This window comes from Acartia tonsa, chromosome 8 (genome assembly GCF_053477335.1).
Source record: "Acartia tonsa isolate MP-2025a chromosome 8, ASM5347733v1, whole genome shotgun sequence".
In the NCBI taxonomy this organism is placed as follows: Eukaryota; Metazoa; Arthropoda; class Copepoda; order Calanoida; family Acartiidae; genus Acartia; species Acartia tonsa.
Window position 1 is genome coordinate 26268618 of NC_137267.1, and position 16333 is coordinate 26284950.

The window sequence follows — 16333 nt, forward strand, 5'->3', positions numbered from 1 at the left end:
CTAACTATCTCGGACGGACGGACGGACGGACGGACGTACGGACGGACGGACGGACCGACCCTAATTATAGAAAAGCTTCGCTTTTAAAAAAGGTCATTGAGTGTCCCTTCAAGCGAAAGAGGAAACGTAAAATTTTCGTAAGAAATGAAAATTGACAATATTTAATTTTTTTAGTTTTGTAAATGTTGTTGGTAGAAAGGGGTGTAAATTAGTTCATTGCTCATTGTTCTCTCCCCCCCCCCCCTACACAGGACATGTTTACTAAATTTCAACATGCACTTTTTTACTTTTATTCATCATACCAACGGTTTCCTTAGAGCATTAGTCATAGATATGTAACAATTTAGTATCAGCTACTAACTAGTATTAAAATATACTGTAACAGTGCAAGAACAAATAGTATTCGAAACCACCTAAGCCTTATCTTCACTCATATAAATATAAATGTTTTTAGTTTTCAGATTGTTATAGAGAAAGAAGGTTGTAGCCAATACATAAATCATGTAAGTAATTCATTTGTTTGGTTTATTTTTTTAATAAGCGAAGCTCTTCTATATAAAAGTCTTTGTTTAACTGTCTTTCTGTAATTTTAGGGTGTTTTTAAAAGTTTGCTGCTATTGAACGTAATCGGCAATGTTATCACTGATAAATATAAAATTTAACAAGGACAATTATGTTCATAAGTTCGGCAGCAATAAAGCATAATAAATATTTTTTTAAAATAACAGTAAAGTTTAATATAGTAAAAATTTAAAATCTGTTTCATATTATGCAGTTGTACATTTTAAATTTATGTAAAAGAGATGCATTATTGCCAAGCTGTATAAACAAGTTTCAGCAATTTAAATGTCTAACTTTTTAAGCAATTAATTTTAATTTTTATCTCACTTAACATGACGTCGGGTAGACTAACGGATATAGCCTAGTTATACATAGAGTAGCTTCGCTATCTACACTATTTAAATGTCACAAAACTTTGTATTTGCTGTAATAACTAATTTTGTTTAACAGACTCCCCTTTATTTCATAGGAATTAAATTTTTTTTGTTTATTCAAACAATTTGACGTTGAAATATTCAACTTTTAGCCATATTATCATTCAAAATGATTTACTGTGCTTAGCCTTATGTTAGCCTATAGAAGAGGAAATTCACCAAGATATTTTGGTGTATCTTTAAACAAAATCTGTATAGTTATAAGTTCAAACACCATTCAGACAACCAACCCTTTTATAGTACGACCTTTATTTGAAGGTCTTAACTGTGCATGGTTATGACATGCCGCTTTTTAGGCCAAGACATGTCCCCTACTCTGACTATTTATGTATCGCAGCCGATTTTCGAACCGACAACATTCTGACAACTAGCGGATGCGCTTGTAATGCTGTATTTTGTTTCTTATCATTATAACATTGCATTGGTATAATATATATTTTTGTATGTTTAGTTATACCTATGTATAGTTTTATTTTTGAATAATATCAACCATATGGGTCATACAATGCTAGGACAATAAATACTTTATTAATAGTAAAAAAAGATTAATTATGTTGATATTGATTTTGTTGATTGATTTTTTATTTTACAAATGAAATATTTATATTTGAACATATTTATAGTAAATCATTTTTTTTTCAATACATAAAGTATACACTTTGTAAATGAGTCAAAGGACTTTTGCCTGCTATATTAAATAGTAGCCAAGAAATTTACATTCCTACTTTTAACACTATTTCGGTAAGGAAGGACGGGGCTGGGCATAAAACGCTGTAACTAACCCCCCCCCCCCCGCGAGTCTTTAGTCTTTGATTATACGATTTTTTTCTGGAATTCTTATCAGTACATGATCATGAGTCGCACCTGTTTATATGCAAAGGAATTCCCTAATTATTACAATAGTTAATGGTTTAGATACTAATATGAAATGATTTTTAACATGTTTTGTTTAGGTCAAAGAGACACGAATCTGAAGCGTCAGTGTTCCGCATCCCTCCCTACTACTACATCCATGTTCTGGATCAGACTACAAATGTTACTAGGGATGTTATTTTATATTTATATTCTCTATGGTTATTTGTATACTTGTTTATTTTATTCAAAAAGAGAACACCAATGATAATTGATAATTTTTAGTGTATGTAAACTATTTAATTGCATAACCTCTGCATGTTAATGAGTTGGGCCAGCTGTTAGTTATTCAGCACATTTCTTTCATTTTCATTTATCTGATATTGCAGCAGTTTGAGTTTGATGAAACCATTAATTACAACTATTTAATATAAGGATATAGATAATAACATTAAATCAGAATTGAAATTGGTCCCAACACCTTTGTAAGAAAGGACAATGAACAGGTATTTTTTTACACTTTTTGAGACATGTTTTTTACTAAAAGATTGGAACTGTTTCATTCTTTAGCTATAATTATGTTAAAAATTAATTTGAGCATATTGAAAAAGGAAATTTATTGTAATTGGTTCATAAACCAAAAAGCTTTTATCATATTAATTACTAATTACATTAAGTTACAGCCGTGCTTGCCTTTTTTTTTATCAATCTACAGCCTTAGATACAATTTAATTTCCAAAATTTATAACATCAGCCCTTAGTATAAAAAATGTCTTAAGCACAGAATAAAACCGTTTATTCATATTCATTAAATAATACTTTTTTTATTTCAGGTGCTGCTTGGTCCAGAGAAAATGGTGGTTGTTCCCCCTAGACACTATTGTGTAATCACTAATCCCGTCATTAGGTAAAAAAAAAATATTTTAATAAAAGTCAGCCCCTCGTTGCTAACAAAACTTTATAAATGAGTTTGAAATAAAATGTTATTGAGCATAGCTACTCTTTGCTCTTTGTGTATGGTAATCCCTAAGTGCATCTATCTGTAAAAAAAAACACTTTTTATATGCATGTGAATGTAATTTATAAACTAACTTTATAAAACTTTGATTTAGCAACAAGCATGCTTTAGTACAGGCTGTATTATATTTTTACTTAATTAATTTGTAATCCTATTATGTAAAGTAGTAAGATTTTTTTGTCTGTAGCGAAGGATCTCGCTATCCGCTAAACATATATGGGTCTCCTTTACAAAGAAGCCTCAAATAGGCACCGGGATAGGTTTAGGCTATTTAATTTTTATAGTTGAGGATGGTTTAAGTTTTTTTCTTCCACCTTCTTACCCCTTTAAAGACAAAGTCCCCTGGATATTAGGGGCGCAGCCGCTAGTTTTTAAAAATGTAATGATACACAGTTTACTGTTCTTTTTCTTTCAGAGATGAGTGTGGTGTAGTACAGTATGATAATTTGGGACAGGTTAAACTAGCCCATGCTGAAGATGAGATTAGGTAGGATAAATTTATAGACTATCATTTAGGGAGAACTTGATAAGTTGAAATTGTACCCATTGTACGTTAAAAAAGTCGCTCAAAATATCAGCGTGTGACGTCATAAAAACGAGGAATTATCCATCTCTTTTAAGGGGTTTTCTTTCCCACGTCTCCTCTCATCTCCCTCATTTTTATGACGTCAAATGCTAATTTTTGAGCGATTTTCTTCACGTACAATTTTGTAAAAAGTTTTATTAAAGAAGCAATAAATATTGATATAATATGGTAACTGTTATTTGTACAATGGAAACTTTATTCAATTCAGGTTACCTTTTATTCTTGTGTCTTTTAAATAGCTTTTTTTATTCTTTATTCGTACTTTCAAAACATTAATTGTATATCTAAATATATAATCTTTATTCAATTGTAAGGTTGCAGCAGGATCCATTTCCGTTGTATCCTGGAGAATTTATCAAGAATAAGGTTTCACTTCTCAAGGTTGTGCCTGCCCTCACAGCTTTAAGGTAAACTATACTTCTTATGGAGCTTTAGAGTTTTTTTTTATGTGGTAAAATGATTTAGTTAAATTAGATGGTGTATACCTGTTATTGATTAAATTTAAGGAAATAATGCATGGGCATTTTCAACTTTCATGGGAAAATTGTGCTTAATAATTAAATAAATATATATATACAGTGTGTTTTTTTTATGAGAACTTTTTTGAAAGCAATTTTACCCCACTTATAGTTATCAGATTTTAATGATTAACGGCTTATTTTCTTCGTTTTGTATAACCATTTATAAAACATACAAAAAAATATTTCAGATTTTATTAAAAAAGTAAAGTAAAATAAAAATTCAAAACTTAGGTGTCAACATCTATAAAAGGTTTTAGCGCATTTTTCTTAAGCTCAAATCTTCTACCCTTTGAGAAAAAAAAATTGGATTTTCAGTAGTCCACTTTTGGGGGCCAGTACTCCCTCCCTGCTTGAGATATGGCCTTCAAACTTTGATATGTTCTAGTACATGTATCTGTATTAATTTTCAACTCTGTATCTCAACTTTGAAGCGTTTTGCAGCCATTCTTGCAAAGTGTAGAAGATTTGAGCATGAGCAAAATGCGCTAAAATCATTTTTAGATGTTGACGCCCAGGTTTTGAATTTTTGATTTTACTGTACATTTTTAATAAAAACTGAAATATTTTTTTGATGTTCTATAAATGGTTATAAAAAACGAAGAACTATAAGTGGGGTAAAATTGCTTTCAAAAAAGATCTCATAAAAAAAACACACTGTATATTTATATATGTCCCTTTAATCAAGTATAGCTGTGTTGAGAATAATTCTAGGTATATTGGCAAATTGCTTCTACTATAAGTTTTATTCTTGTTTGATTTCTTTTGTTAGAATCAATCTAAATAAAAGACGTAGGATCTCTATTGATTTTTCCTCTTTCAAAATATAGATAAAGGTTTTCATTAAATATTTGTTATATTACACATTTCTATCGAGTGAAATAGATTTTTGTATACTCTAACTCTTTTTGACAATATTATTAAAAATTATTTATCAATTTATCATTTTTGTATTATAAAACTTTAATTTAACCATCATTATTTAAAGACATTATTATTTAACCTTATTTAAGGATTATGAAAGACTTAGGAAACCCTAACCCCTAGGCTTGCCTCATAACTTTATAGTATTTGGCCCAGTGCAGTGTGTCACAGTTATAAGATTATTATCCTTTTTATAGATTTGCTTTTATTTTGTAATTGTCTAGGCTTCTAGTAAACCGTGATTTTACTGAGGATGGTGTGGAGAAAAAGGCCGGCGATGAAATGCTTTTCGAAGGTAAGTCTAGTGACTTTAGCATAATGTTTAACGCGACCGTTAGTTTTTGGGTATATGACTGTTTGAAACCCCATTGTAACAAAGATAATGAAACCACTGTTATTATGTCAAATACCTGTCATGACAGAAGCAAATCATCGCTATACACATTTTATAGAATTTTTGTCAAATTAAATAGTTTGGACCTTCCCCCCCCCCCCCCCCCGTTTAAAAAAAAAGATAATGGGGGGGGGGGGTAATTGTTTGTATGTTTATTTCTTTATGTAAGGATAGGTTAGGTTTTATTGGGTATGGATAAGCACCGCTCGCAGGTATAGGGCATAGGCAACATTCATTGCTTAACAGGCACTTTGTATAAAAGGACCTAGATTTAATAGCAGCAATCTGTTATTTTTTTTAAAAATTTGTATAGCAGTTAATTCTACAGATATGACAAAATAATCTTAAAAAGTACACCAAAGTTAAACTAAATATAAAACTAATTGTATTTTCTCAATGAAATATCTGAAGAACAATACATTTCATTTTCATTTTTTCTAATGATCATCAAAAAAATAAAAATCAATTCATAATTATATAACAATACAATTGAACAAATCTACAAATTTATTATTTAATTATTAGTCTCGGCAGTAGCAGCTCAGACTACGGTCGAACAGATTTTTTAGAAAACTTTGCCGCAGACACGAGCCACTTTGTCCATTTTCTGCTGCAAATGTCTCTCCCTTGATGTTAAAATCAGCCGCAAATTAACCACATCCTTCAGACCGCTATAATAATAAATTATAATCAGATTTAATGGATTTATTATTACTTGGATCTTACACCAGCTTATCAAGAACTCTAATAAAGTGAAACTTGTAACTGGCTAAAATAACGGTCTACCCATCCACCCCTTTTACTAAACCCCCTCTCCTGGTTCTATATGAATGACCAGACTAATAAGTGATGTCCATGTTAGCAATATGAATTGGCGACAATTTTTCCCCTGTCATGATATCCAAGATATGCAGATTTTTAATTTCAAAAAAGGGTCGCTATAGAGTTACCTAGATAGTTTTTTTATGAATTTTTTAACTGCTATTTATAACAAATAACTCTCTTTTTTAATGTTTTGCAAATAAAATCCAGGGATAAGATATGGGAAACGTAGGAAAATATTATTTCAGGCCTATTTCAAGCCTAGGCCTATTTCTAGCCTAATAAACCAGTTTTGGGATGGCGCAGTGGTTCGTATAAAGCGCTAATGAAAAAGCTGTGTGTGTGTGTGTGTAGATAAAGTATAGAATTAAATTCAGGTAGCTAGTTTAAAAGAAAAAAACATAACTTTTTATAAACCTATGTATTAATGGCTTTTGTTAAAATGAAGTTTTTTCTCTCCCAAATTTTTTTTATCTTTTACTTTGGTAATTTGAACTGTCAGAAAGCTATCGTTGGGTATCCCTCAGACAGATTTTAGTTTGTATTATTTGCATTTTTATTAATGAGTAAAAATTTTATTTGAAAATTTCATTGCTAATTAAAATTCAAAATAAATAAATTAATATGCACTTGGGTAACATTCTATCAAGTTCTTTGGATACTATTATAGTGATAGATTTGTACTGTGTTGTATTGTACATATATTAGCGATAAGCGTTGTATCAATTCCGTATAAAATTTTTAAAATTCAAAATCAACATCTAATTTATAAACTACCATATGAAAATTCGTAGCTACCTTCTTTCCAAAAAATAATCCCGTTATTTTTGTTTTTTCTATATGGCCCTTTTTTAATGTTTAACTCTAAGCAGATTTAATAATTAAGCTAATGTGATCTAACACCATTTATATTTATTTTTTAGTAGCAGACGAAATCATTATTTTTTCTAGAATTGTCTGCTTCTAAAATTTCCGCCAATTGGTGATTGGTTGTTAAAAACAGGCCGATTCTTATTGGTTTAGAGCGATAGCTACTTGGGAGCGTCCGCCAGTTTGATAGGAATTTGTAATAGTTGCAATATCCCTTTAGAATCTAGGCCGGGACCTAATTAATGGCCAGGTTTCCTATCCCTTATCCCTGATAAAATCTGTTTAATAAATTTTAAGAAATCCTTTCATACGTAAAAGTATTTTCCCTTCAATAAAAAAAGAAATGAACAGTTTAATAGAACATTCACTTTTTTTAACTAAATTACATAATTGTTCACATTATATAATTTTATTTTATTAACACAATATTTAGGTAAGAACATAAACATAAGGTTAGTACTGAGGAGTAGAGTACAGGACAACCTGCTAATTCGGCTAAATTTAGTTTGGTTTCCTTTTTTCAACATTTTTTTTAAAGACTTCCTGGCATACTACTCACAGAGTAGCTTCACTACAAAACTTTCAAATAATAAGAAAACAAGGATGAAAACATTCATAAAAATTAGATGAGCTGAATATTAATGAGTATTAACAAAATTGTATATATTGTTGTTACTAAATTGAATAAATACAAGATTCTGTTTAAGGACATAATTATATTTTTTAAGACTTAATATTATAGAAATGCTTTGCTCAATATTGGACCTCGTTGTCATAGGAATCATTGTTTCCAAAAAAAGTCGAATAGGACAATCTTATCATAAAGAAGTTATAAAAAAAAACAATAAGTTTTTAAATATACGTACGGACTTTCTGTCACGATTATAGAGTAACTACGCTTACTGAATGGTATATAATTGTTATAGAAATCATTTCCAAAGATTGAAATTGATAGGGAAATTCTGACATGCCCAATGTAGAAAAGCTTCGTTTTTAAAACTTATTTTATCTTAAGTAAAAACAAGTTTTTACCTGAATGAATTTATTATGAAAGAAAGTATTTTCCTCCATCCTCCTTTTATGTTCTACATAATAGTTATTATTATACACTATGTTCTTACAAAATAAAAAGTTCTGTGAAACGTTTATAATATTTTTTTTAATGAGGTGAGGAAAGGCTTAGGAAAAGGGGGTAGCTTCTTATCTCACAGACCCTGCGATCTCAAAAATTATAGGTGATATTGTGGTATGCGGCAGCTCTGGACCATGCAGAAACCAAGACATTATAGTGATGCTACGCACCTAGCTAAATCCTGTTATTCTACAATTATAAAGCCACCTGAAAATATGTCAGATAACGGTACTGGTTTCATCTCTCAGTTGTCCTGCAAATGGAGGGAGGGGTGTTACCCCTCCCTCTCCCATCTTAAGCACCGGAACCTTCCCCTTCAACCACCAAGTTATCAGCACCACCTCAACCCTGAGGATAAAGGATCTAAACCTGCCCTCACCTGATAGAATCACCCCCACACAGACTGTTGTTGTCACAAGTAATCATCAAACCTTCCCTCTTTAGTACCCAGACCTACGACTCAACCCCTCTATGCTTATCTACCTATTGTGCTGCTCCATGGGCTATCCTGCCTGCCCCAGACAGGGATAGCCATCTACCTAACCATTGCAATTATCTATGTTTTACTGTATGATTTATCTTTAACTATCTTTATTCCTAATCCATATGTATTTATATTATGGTTAACTGTATTCTTAATTCCCCCCACCCTTTCCAGGGATGGGGAATCATGATTGCCCAAACTGACTATTGTATATGTATTATAATGCTTTTATGTTATGATCATTTATTCCTATCCATGTAGTTATTGTTTGTTGTATATATCTTTAGTATCCTTTAACCCTTCAATAAAGTGACAACTGAAATAGATGTTGATTCTTGTCTAGTGAATGCTAGAGAAGCGTAGCTTCTCTATAGTAAGGTGTCCACGTCTGTTCACATTGCCGTAGTCTTTATTCGAACTCTGGTGTCTGCCATTTACCCTAGGCGGATACCACAACTTTGGTGACAGCTGTGTGAGATTACGGCGAACCACAAGTGTAGAGCAGACGCGCATCTGAGGCTAAGGTACTCCCAGCAGTGAATCTGGCAAAACTGACGCAAGCAACCTGAATTACCCACCCTGGACAGCAAAGTTTAACTCTGCATCCGGCAGTTGTGGAAGCGAGACAGCGAAATTTGACGAATAACCGCGAGCAGCGCTGATATCTAACGGAGAATTGAGCGCCAAAAGGGCTGAAACAGGCCTGCGGACCGGCTGAAACAAGCCAAATAAGTGTAAACGGCTGAAAATAGGCCAATTTTACTGCAAGAGATAGCAGGATCCGAACCAGTGGCGCTAGCAGGACGGGACATTCCCTGCCGCCATCAGCTGGATTTGGATAAGCGGCGCTAGCAGGACGGGACATTCCCTGCCGCCGATAGGCTGAAACACGCCACATAGCTGCAAGCGGCGCTAGCAGGACGGGACATTCCCTGCCGCCGATAGGCTGAAACACGCCACATAGCTGCAAGCTGCGAGCCAACATACGAGTGTAGTGCACCAGAACAGAGAAAAACTACGTCAACTCCAAGTATCCTGAGAGGCTACAACGCAGCCACCCATCTAGAAACAATAGATTTATGAGCAAAGCTTGGCAAACAAATTGTTGTGTTGTGATAAATCTAAAAATAGAACAGGCTTGGATTTATTGTGTATTGTGATAACAGCTAAAAATAGAATAGGGTTAGTAAACAAATCTGTTATGCAATTGTGATAAGGACAAAAATAGAAGCTAGATGTAATATAATAAAGACCCTGATATACAATCAAATCACCTCAAGCCTATAGCACAACAACAATACACCCCTTATTCCAAGGGAAAGGGAGGAGCCCCTCTCCATTGAAGGCAAATACAATCAGGGTGATATAATAGATAAGCCTAGGATTAAGAAGAAAAGGCATTATTACACCAGCACACAGTTACCCCCCTCCCTCACAGGGGGAACGGACGGAGTTACCCCCGTCCCCTCACGCGCTCCCCCCCTACCCACACTAGACTAAGTCCGTCTGTAGTGTGGGGCTAGCGACCGGGAACACAAAGCGCCATTCACGGGTAGCGCAACAGAGTGCGGAAAATATCATAAGTTCAGCGGACAAAGCGGACCAACGAGAGAGCGAGTTGAGGGACAAGTGCGCGTTTTATCTGTGTGCGCGGATTGACGGTGCGTAAGCGCGCTGCACAGAAAGGAGATTTCACGCACACACACACACACACACACACCCACACAGGAGAGGGGCCACTCTATAGCATACATCAGAGATATCTTTTAGGAGAAAAACTTGCAAGCTCCTCCCTCCCTGTCTACAGTGTGATAAGGAAAACTAAACCAGTTTCTTAAACCCGCTCAGACCCTCAACATCTCCTAGCCCTGCCAACCCTACTTCAAAGCTGAGTGGTTAGTGAAACAAATATATGTATATATAAATACCCAAGTGATAAATAATGTTGTTTTTTTGTATCATGGGTACAAGCAAGTGAATACTAACCTCACCAAACAACACTGGAAACTGATATGGTAACTGAACGAAAGTACGCCCACCCTGTGGACATAGCCTGACTTGCTGCCCCACACTGGGCAGTGGTGGTGTGTACCTGGACCATCGACCCTCATAGTTGTGAACTATATACAGAGGAAGCGTGATTTTTTTTGGAGCAAGGAGGAAAAGCTAGCTAGCTCCGGGGATATTCCTATACACGTATATATATATATATGGGCGTGTAGCCATGTATATATATAGATAGCCTACCTATCCATATATCTACTAGCGGATACGCTCCTAGAGACATCTGTGGATGCCTAACATATTCCCTGTTACCTTTAAGCTAAGATCCGCTGGTTACCACAGAAATCAAGAGCTATACCGGAAAGGAGAACAACTCAGGCTCAACAGTTAAACAAGACGCTGGCACCAACAGACTAACCCCCTGCTACTTATCATGGGGGCGCGCCAGCCACAGAAACTCTTGAGCCAGGAGGACCGAGCCTACGGCTACGTGGACTACCACCCTAATTACACAGCTATAGTATTTATACTAGGGGTGAGCCGGCTCGAACCTCCTTGCGGCGCGGCTACTCTACTCTGCTTCGATATCTACAAGATACTACTTCTGTTATTACTTTGGCCTACTGTGTTGAGTACAGTGAACATCAAACACATGCCAGGTCACAGACCCCTGGTCCCTAAGATGCCCTTGTCTGGAAGGGTGACTGAATGTCCGCTGCACAGCTCCTGTTCAGTTGGTGCTCAACGCACGAGAAATAGCAATACTGGACTGGGGATCGCTGAACCTGTAGGTGTCCTCCTGGGGGTGTTGAACGATGCAACTGAGCCTAATGAGAAGGTGACAAGCTTCAGAGACTTAGTGGCCAGCCCCAAGATGGACACTACCACCAGAACTGAGACTCCAACGGGGCCCAGCCCTAGGGCCAGTACCACCTGTTTCTGGGGTGGAAAGGTCCTCCCTGGCGCTGGCCTCACCAAGCTGGAGGATGGGGAGCTGTCCCAGGGGAATAGGCTCTTCACCCAGATGCCCGACGCGTACCTGGGGGTGGGGGAGCCGCCACCCAAGCCTCCCTGGGAGCCCCCAGGCATGGAACGACTGGGGACCGGCCTAAGGATGGGGACTGGTGACCTGCTGCAGTGGAAGACTTTACCCAGCACGGAGGGAGCAGGGTCGACCAGCAGCAGTGAGGCTGTTCCCCCACACTCCAAGACCAGATGCCGCTACTCTGTTGAACCACTGCACATGTCCCAGCCAAGTTCCCCCATGCTGCTGAAGATGGAGGCCCACCAGGATGCAGAGCTCCAACCAGGGAAGTCAATAAGAAGGCCACCCCTTGCCAAAACCAGAACCACCGCAGGGGCTCCCCACCAGCAGCTGACGGAGCCTGGCAGGGACGCAATACCAGCTGGCAACTCTGGCCCAACTCAGGTGGCTACCAACAGTCTGCTGACAGTCCGGAATACAGTTCAGGCTACCATCAGTATGGCATCTTCTGGGCCTTGCTGGTCCACCTGTGGGTACCTGTCCACACACTGGCCACAGGTACCCCCCAGAGATCATAGCCCCCTTTCCGACTGGCACCATCAACGGCCTTTGCTACCAACCACCTGGCATACCCAGAGGCAGGATCCCTCATGTGGAGAAGCACCTGCAGAAGCTAAGGCCGAGGCTGGCCTCGCCACCCAGGGGAGGAGAGCCGCTGTTGGATGGAAGGAACCTGTGTGTATGGGGAGGAGGCTGAATGTAACCAAGGAGCCACCACAAGCAGCCCAGCACCGCCTGACCCCTAGTAGGGGAGACCCTGTTTGTCAGCTGGTGCCCCAACTGGAGGAGGAGAGACCTGGCAGGTTGATACACCCTGGGGAAGCCGGCCTGATGGGACCCAGCTGGACGAAGGGGCGCTGCCGCTTCAACGGCCACACAGCCGCCAAGTGTAGAACCGGTGGGGACCGGGCAATGAAGAAACACCAGGCCGCCCAACAACCTGCATGCAACCAGTCTGCCACCCAGGTCCACCTGGAGGGAGATGCCCAGCCGTCACCCCAACTAGCTGCCGCCGCTGGGGCCGCGGCTACCCAGGAGTCTGTGTCTCAGAGTGGGACCATGGTGGCCAGGATCAACGTGCTGGGAGGAGCGGCTGAACCCAACCGGGTTGGCCTGGACCTCAGCCGCAACCACAGGGGACCGGTGTCCGTAACCCCTGTCACCCCCAGCAAGAGCCGAGGGGCGCTACCCAGCGCCACCGGGACGGTGTACGAGGAGGCCCTGGTGGCCGCCGAGTGGGAGAGACAAGAGGCGCTAGCCAGCGAGTCTGAGTCGATGTATGGGACGCCAACCGGCGTCGCCACCTGGAAGGAACGAGAGGTGCTTCCCTGCACCACCAAGCTGATGTCTGGGGCGACAACCGTCGCCGCCACCTGTGAAGACTGGGGGGTGCTATCCAGCGCCCCACGCTGGTGCCTGGGGCGACAACCGTCGCCGCCACCGAGAGACCTGGACCCCTGTGAAGACTGGGGGGTGCTATCCAGCGCCCCCACACTGGTGCCTGGGGCGACAACCGTCGCCGCCACCGAGATACCTGGACCCCGGAATGAGCCCGCAGCCCCAGAGGAAGGGGTGACACCCGTCACCCCCAGCCAGCCAGAGCCCCCAGCCAGCAGGGAGAGTCCAGCTGTCCCTCACCCTCAACTGCATCCAGCTGTCTACCTCCCTCAACCAAGCCAGGGTAATTGTATTGCACTGGTGTACCAGGAAGTTTGGGCTGGGCCAAACTTGCCTGCGCCCCCTGCATCTGCCCCAGGAGCCAGGGTATCAGCCATTACCAGCCAAACTGAAGAAGCTTTGACCGCTGCCTGGGGAGTAACACAACTAGCTGCGCCAAGTGCCGAGCCTAACCATAGAAGTAGAGGATCCCCAACAATTATGTCTACCCAAGATGGAGACAATGTGCCTGGACCCCTCCAGGCTAGGGGAGGAAATCCGGAGCCTTGTGCCTCCAGTCCACCAGCAGCAGTGTCCGTGGATGGGCCTGTCTCCCAGCCAACTAGAGCGGAGCCACCCTTGCAGATCCAAGACAGCCTCCGGCATAAAGGGTGGACTGTTACCTTTCCCTACCCCGCAGGTCGGACTGCCATGCACCACCCTGCCAATGTCCAGAATGAGCCTGAAGGAGGCAACGCTCCTACAGTATGGCAACCACCACCTGCCCACGTTGACAGAGACCCTGGAAGCCGAATGAACCTGACCAGCCCCGAGGGCGAAGAAACTGCGCCTGCATCCAGTAGCCAGCCTGCCAGCAGCAAGGTGACCAACACGATGGAGACCACCAGCCCAGTGGAGAAACCTGAAGAGGTGTATACCAGGCGGCTGTTGGTCCAAGCCCCCTCATGTGCTGTGCCACCCCTGGAGGTTGCCAGGGTGGCCTCAGAGGTACACATCCAACGGCCAGAATATCCAACAGGACCAGCTACTCCAGCAGATATAGCCGATTCCGTTAGACCTGGGGAGGGCTGGAGTCCACCACCGTCCAGCAACTGGTATCCTGGCGGACCCATTCCACAAGGACAACAAACTGAAGGCCGCAACCACTGTCGGAAGTCTGGCGGTGCAGACAACCCCTCCAGCCTTCCGAGGGGAGAGTTGTGGTATGCGGCAGCTCTGGACCATGCAGAAACCAAGACATTATAGTGATGCTACGCACCTAGCTAAATCCTGTTATTCTACAATTATAAAGCCACCTGAAAATATGTCAGATAACGGTACTGGTTTCATCTCTCAGTTGTCCTGCAAATGGAGGGAGGGGTGTTACCCCTCCCTCTCCCATCTTAAGCACCGGAACCTTCCCCTTCAACCACCAAGTTATCAGCACCACCTCAACCCTGAGGATAAAGGATCTAAACCTGCCCTCACCTGATAGAATCACCCCCACACAGACTGTTGTTGTCACAAGTAATCATCAAACCTTCCCTCTTTAGTACCCAGACCTACGACTCAACCCCTCTATGCTTATCTACCTATTGTGCTGCTCCATGGGCTATCCTGCCTGCCCCAGACAGGGATAGCCATCTACCTAACCATTGCAATTATCTATGTTTTACTGTATGATTTATCTTTAACTATCTTTATTCCTAATCCATATGTATTTATATTATGGTTAACTGTATTCTTAATTCCCCCCACCCTTTCCAGGGATGGGGAATCATGATTGCCCAAACTGACTATTGTATATGTATTATAATGCTTTTATGTTATGATCATTTATTCCTATCCATGTAGTTATTGTTTGTTGTATATATCTTTAGTATCCTTTAACCCTTCAATAAAGTGACAACTGAAATAGATGTTGATTCTTGTCTAGTGAATGCTAGAGAAGCGTAGCTTCTCTATAGTAAGGTGTCCACGTCTGTTCACATTGCCGTAGTCTTTATTCGAACTCTGGTGTCTGCCATTTACCCTAGGCGGATACCACAATATCAATACAGACTTAAAACAAATTTACTCATATTTAAGATTTAAGGAAATAAAATAATAAGATCTATATAGATTTTTTGTAATAAAAGTAAATAAAAAATTATTATTTAAATATCTTGTAAAAAAAAGTAGATATGCTTTGAATTTTAATAAATCATTATTATAACTTGAAAAGATTGAAGCAGGGTGTAATTTTTACTATATTATCCTTGCCTTTAACTTTCTTTGTTCAGAATAGCAACGTGAAAATGATATTCTTTTTATCAGAAGAATATTGTAAAAAAATAATAGAAAAATTTTACAACAATTCATCCATTTTATAGAATAAAAAACCTTTTGCAGAAACTTTTGAATTTAGTGAATATATTAACTTTCTTATTGGACGAGGCTGCAGAAAAATAATTTTAAAGACATATATATGATAATAGTTTCATATAACAAAAAGTTGATAGCATAAAAAGTGATTGAGGATATTTGTTTTACTTTGTTTAGAATTTTTAAAAATGTGTTCACTTAAAATTAAAATATGTGAAAGTAGGCTTTTACTTCAGCTAAAACTTTCATTTTCCATTTTCTCTCCTCATCTTAAACATTTAAAGGATAGATTGCCCCGTTTTGGGGTAAATGTCTTTAAACCAATTCGTATAAATGACAACTAATAAGGAATATCTTAAATGAAGACTTTTTTATTAAAGCAATATAGTCGACATTTATTATAGAATTTTTTTTTAATTCTATAATACAAAGTAGAACGATGTCAGTCTGTCCGTCTGTCTGTCCGTCTGAAGCTTAAGATCCAAGTAACCGCAGAACCGATTGGGCTCTACTTTTCAGGGATTGTACCTACTGGTCCTGTGATGGTTTTAAGCTATTTTCCTGGGGGGTGAGACACCCCCAACCCCCCAAAAAACTAAAAAAAGCACCACCACCCCCCATTTTTTTTTTGTTTTTTTTTTGTAAGAGATATCCTTGGTTTTTTTTTGCAGGAGATTTCCTTGGTCCTTTTTTTACGAATTTCACTTTAACTTTTTTTATCTAGAGGCTAGGGGCGAAGCCGCTAGTTTAGTATATTGGATAACCTCCCGAAAAACTTTGAAACCTCTCATTTTACCTACTTCAAAATAAAAAGCTTGGACGTCCCTGTCGATGTTAGCCAGATTTTTAACAGAAATTTGATACTGACTTAATTTTATCATACATCTTAATTTGTTGAAAAGTGGGACAATTTTGATATACATCATGATTATATTCATTCTTTAGCTT

General features: G+C 39.2%; 1 protein-coding gene across 1 annotated transcript in view; it reads left to right on the plus strand.

The window, feature by feature from the left end:
* The first annotated feature begins 375 nt into the window (after positions 1-375).
* Positions 376-16333, plus strand: part of LOC145326395 (major vault protein-like) — a 32416-nt gene continuing 16458 nt past the window's right edge. Inside the window, exons 1-7 of the mRNA XM_080169732.1 lie at positions 376-503; positions 1949-2036; positions 2306-2353; positions 2681-2754; positions 3281-3352; positions 3766-3858; positions 5118-5188. Coding sequence (XP_080025858.1) covers positions 502-503; positions 1949-2036; positions 2306-2353; positions 2681-2754; positions 3281-3352; positions 3766-3858; positions 5118-5188 — 448 coding nt within the window. The 5' untranslated portion in view covers positions 376-501. The remainder of the gene's footprint in view (positions 504-1948; positions 2037-2305; positions 2354-2680; positions 2755-3280; positions 3353-3765; positions 3859-5117; positions 5189-16333) is intronic.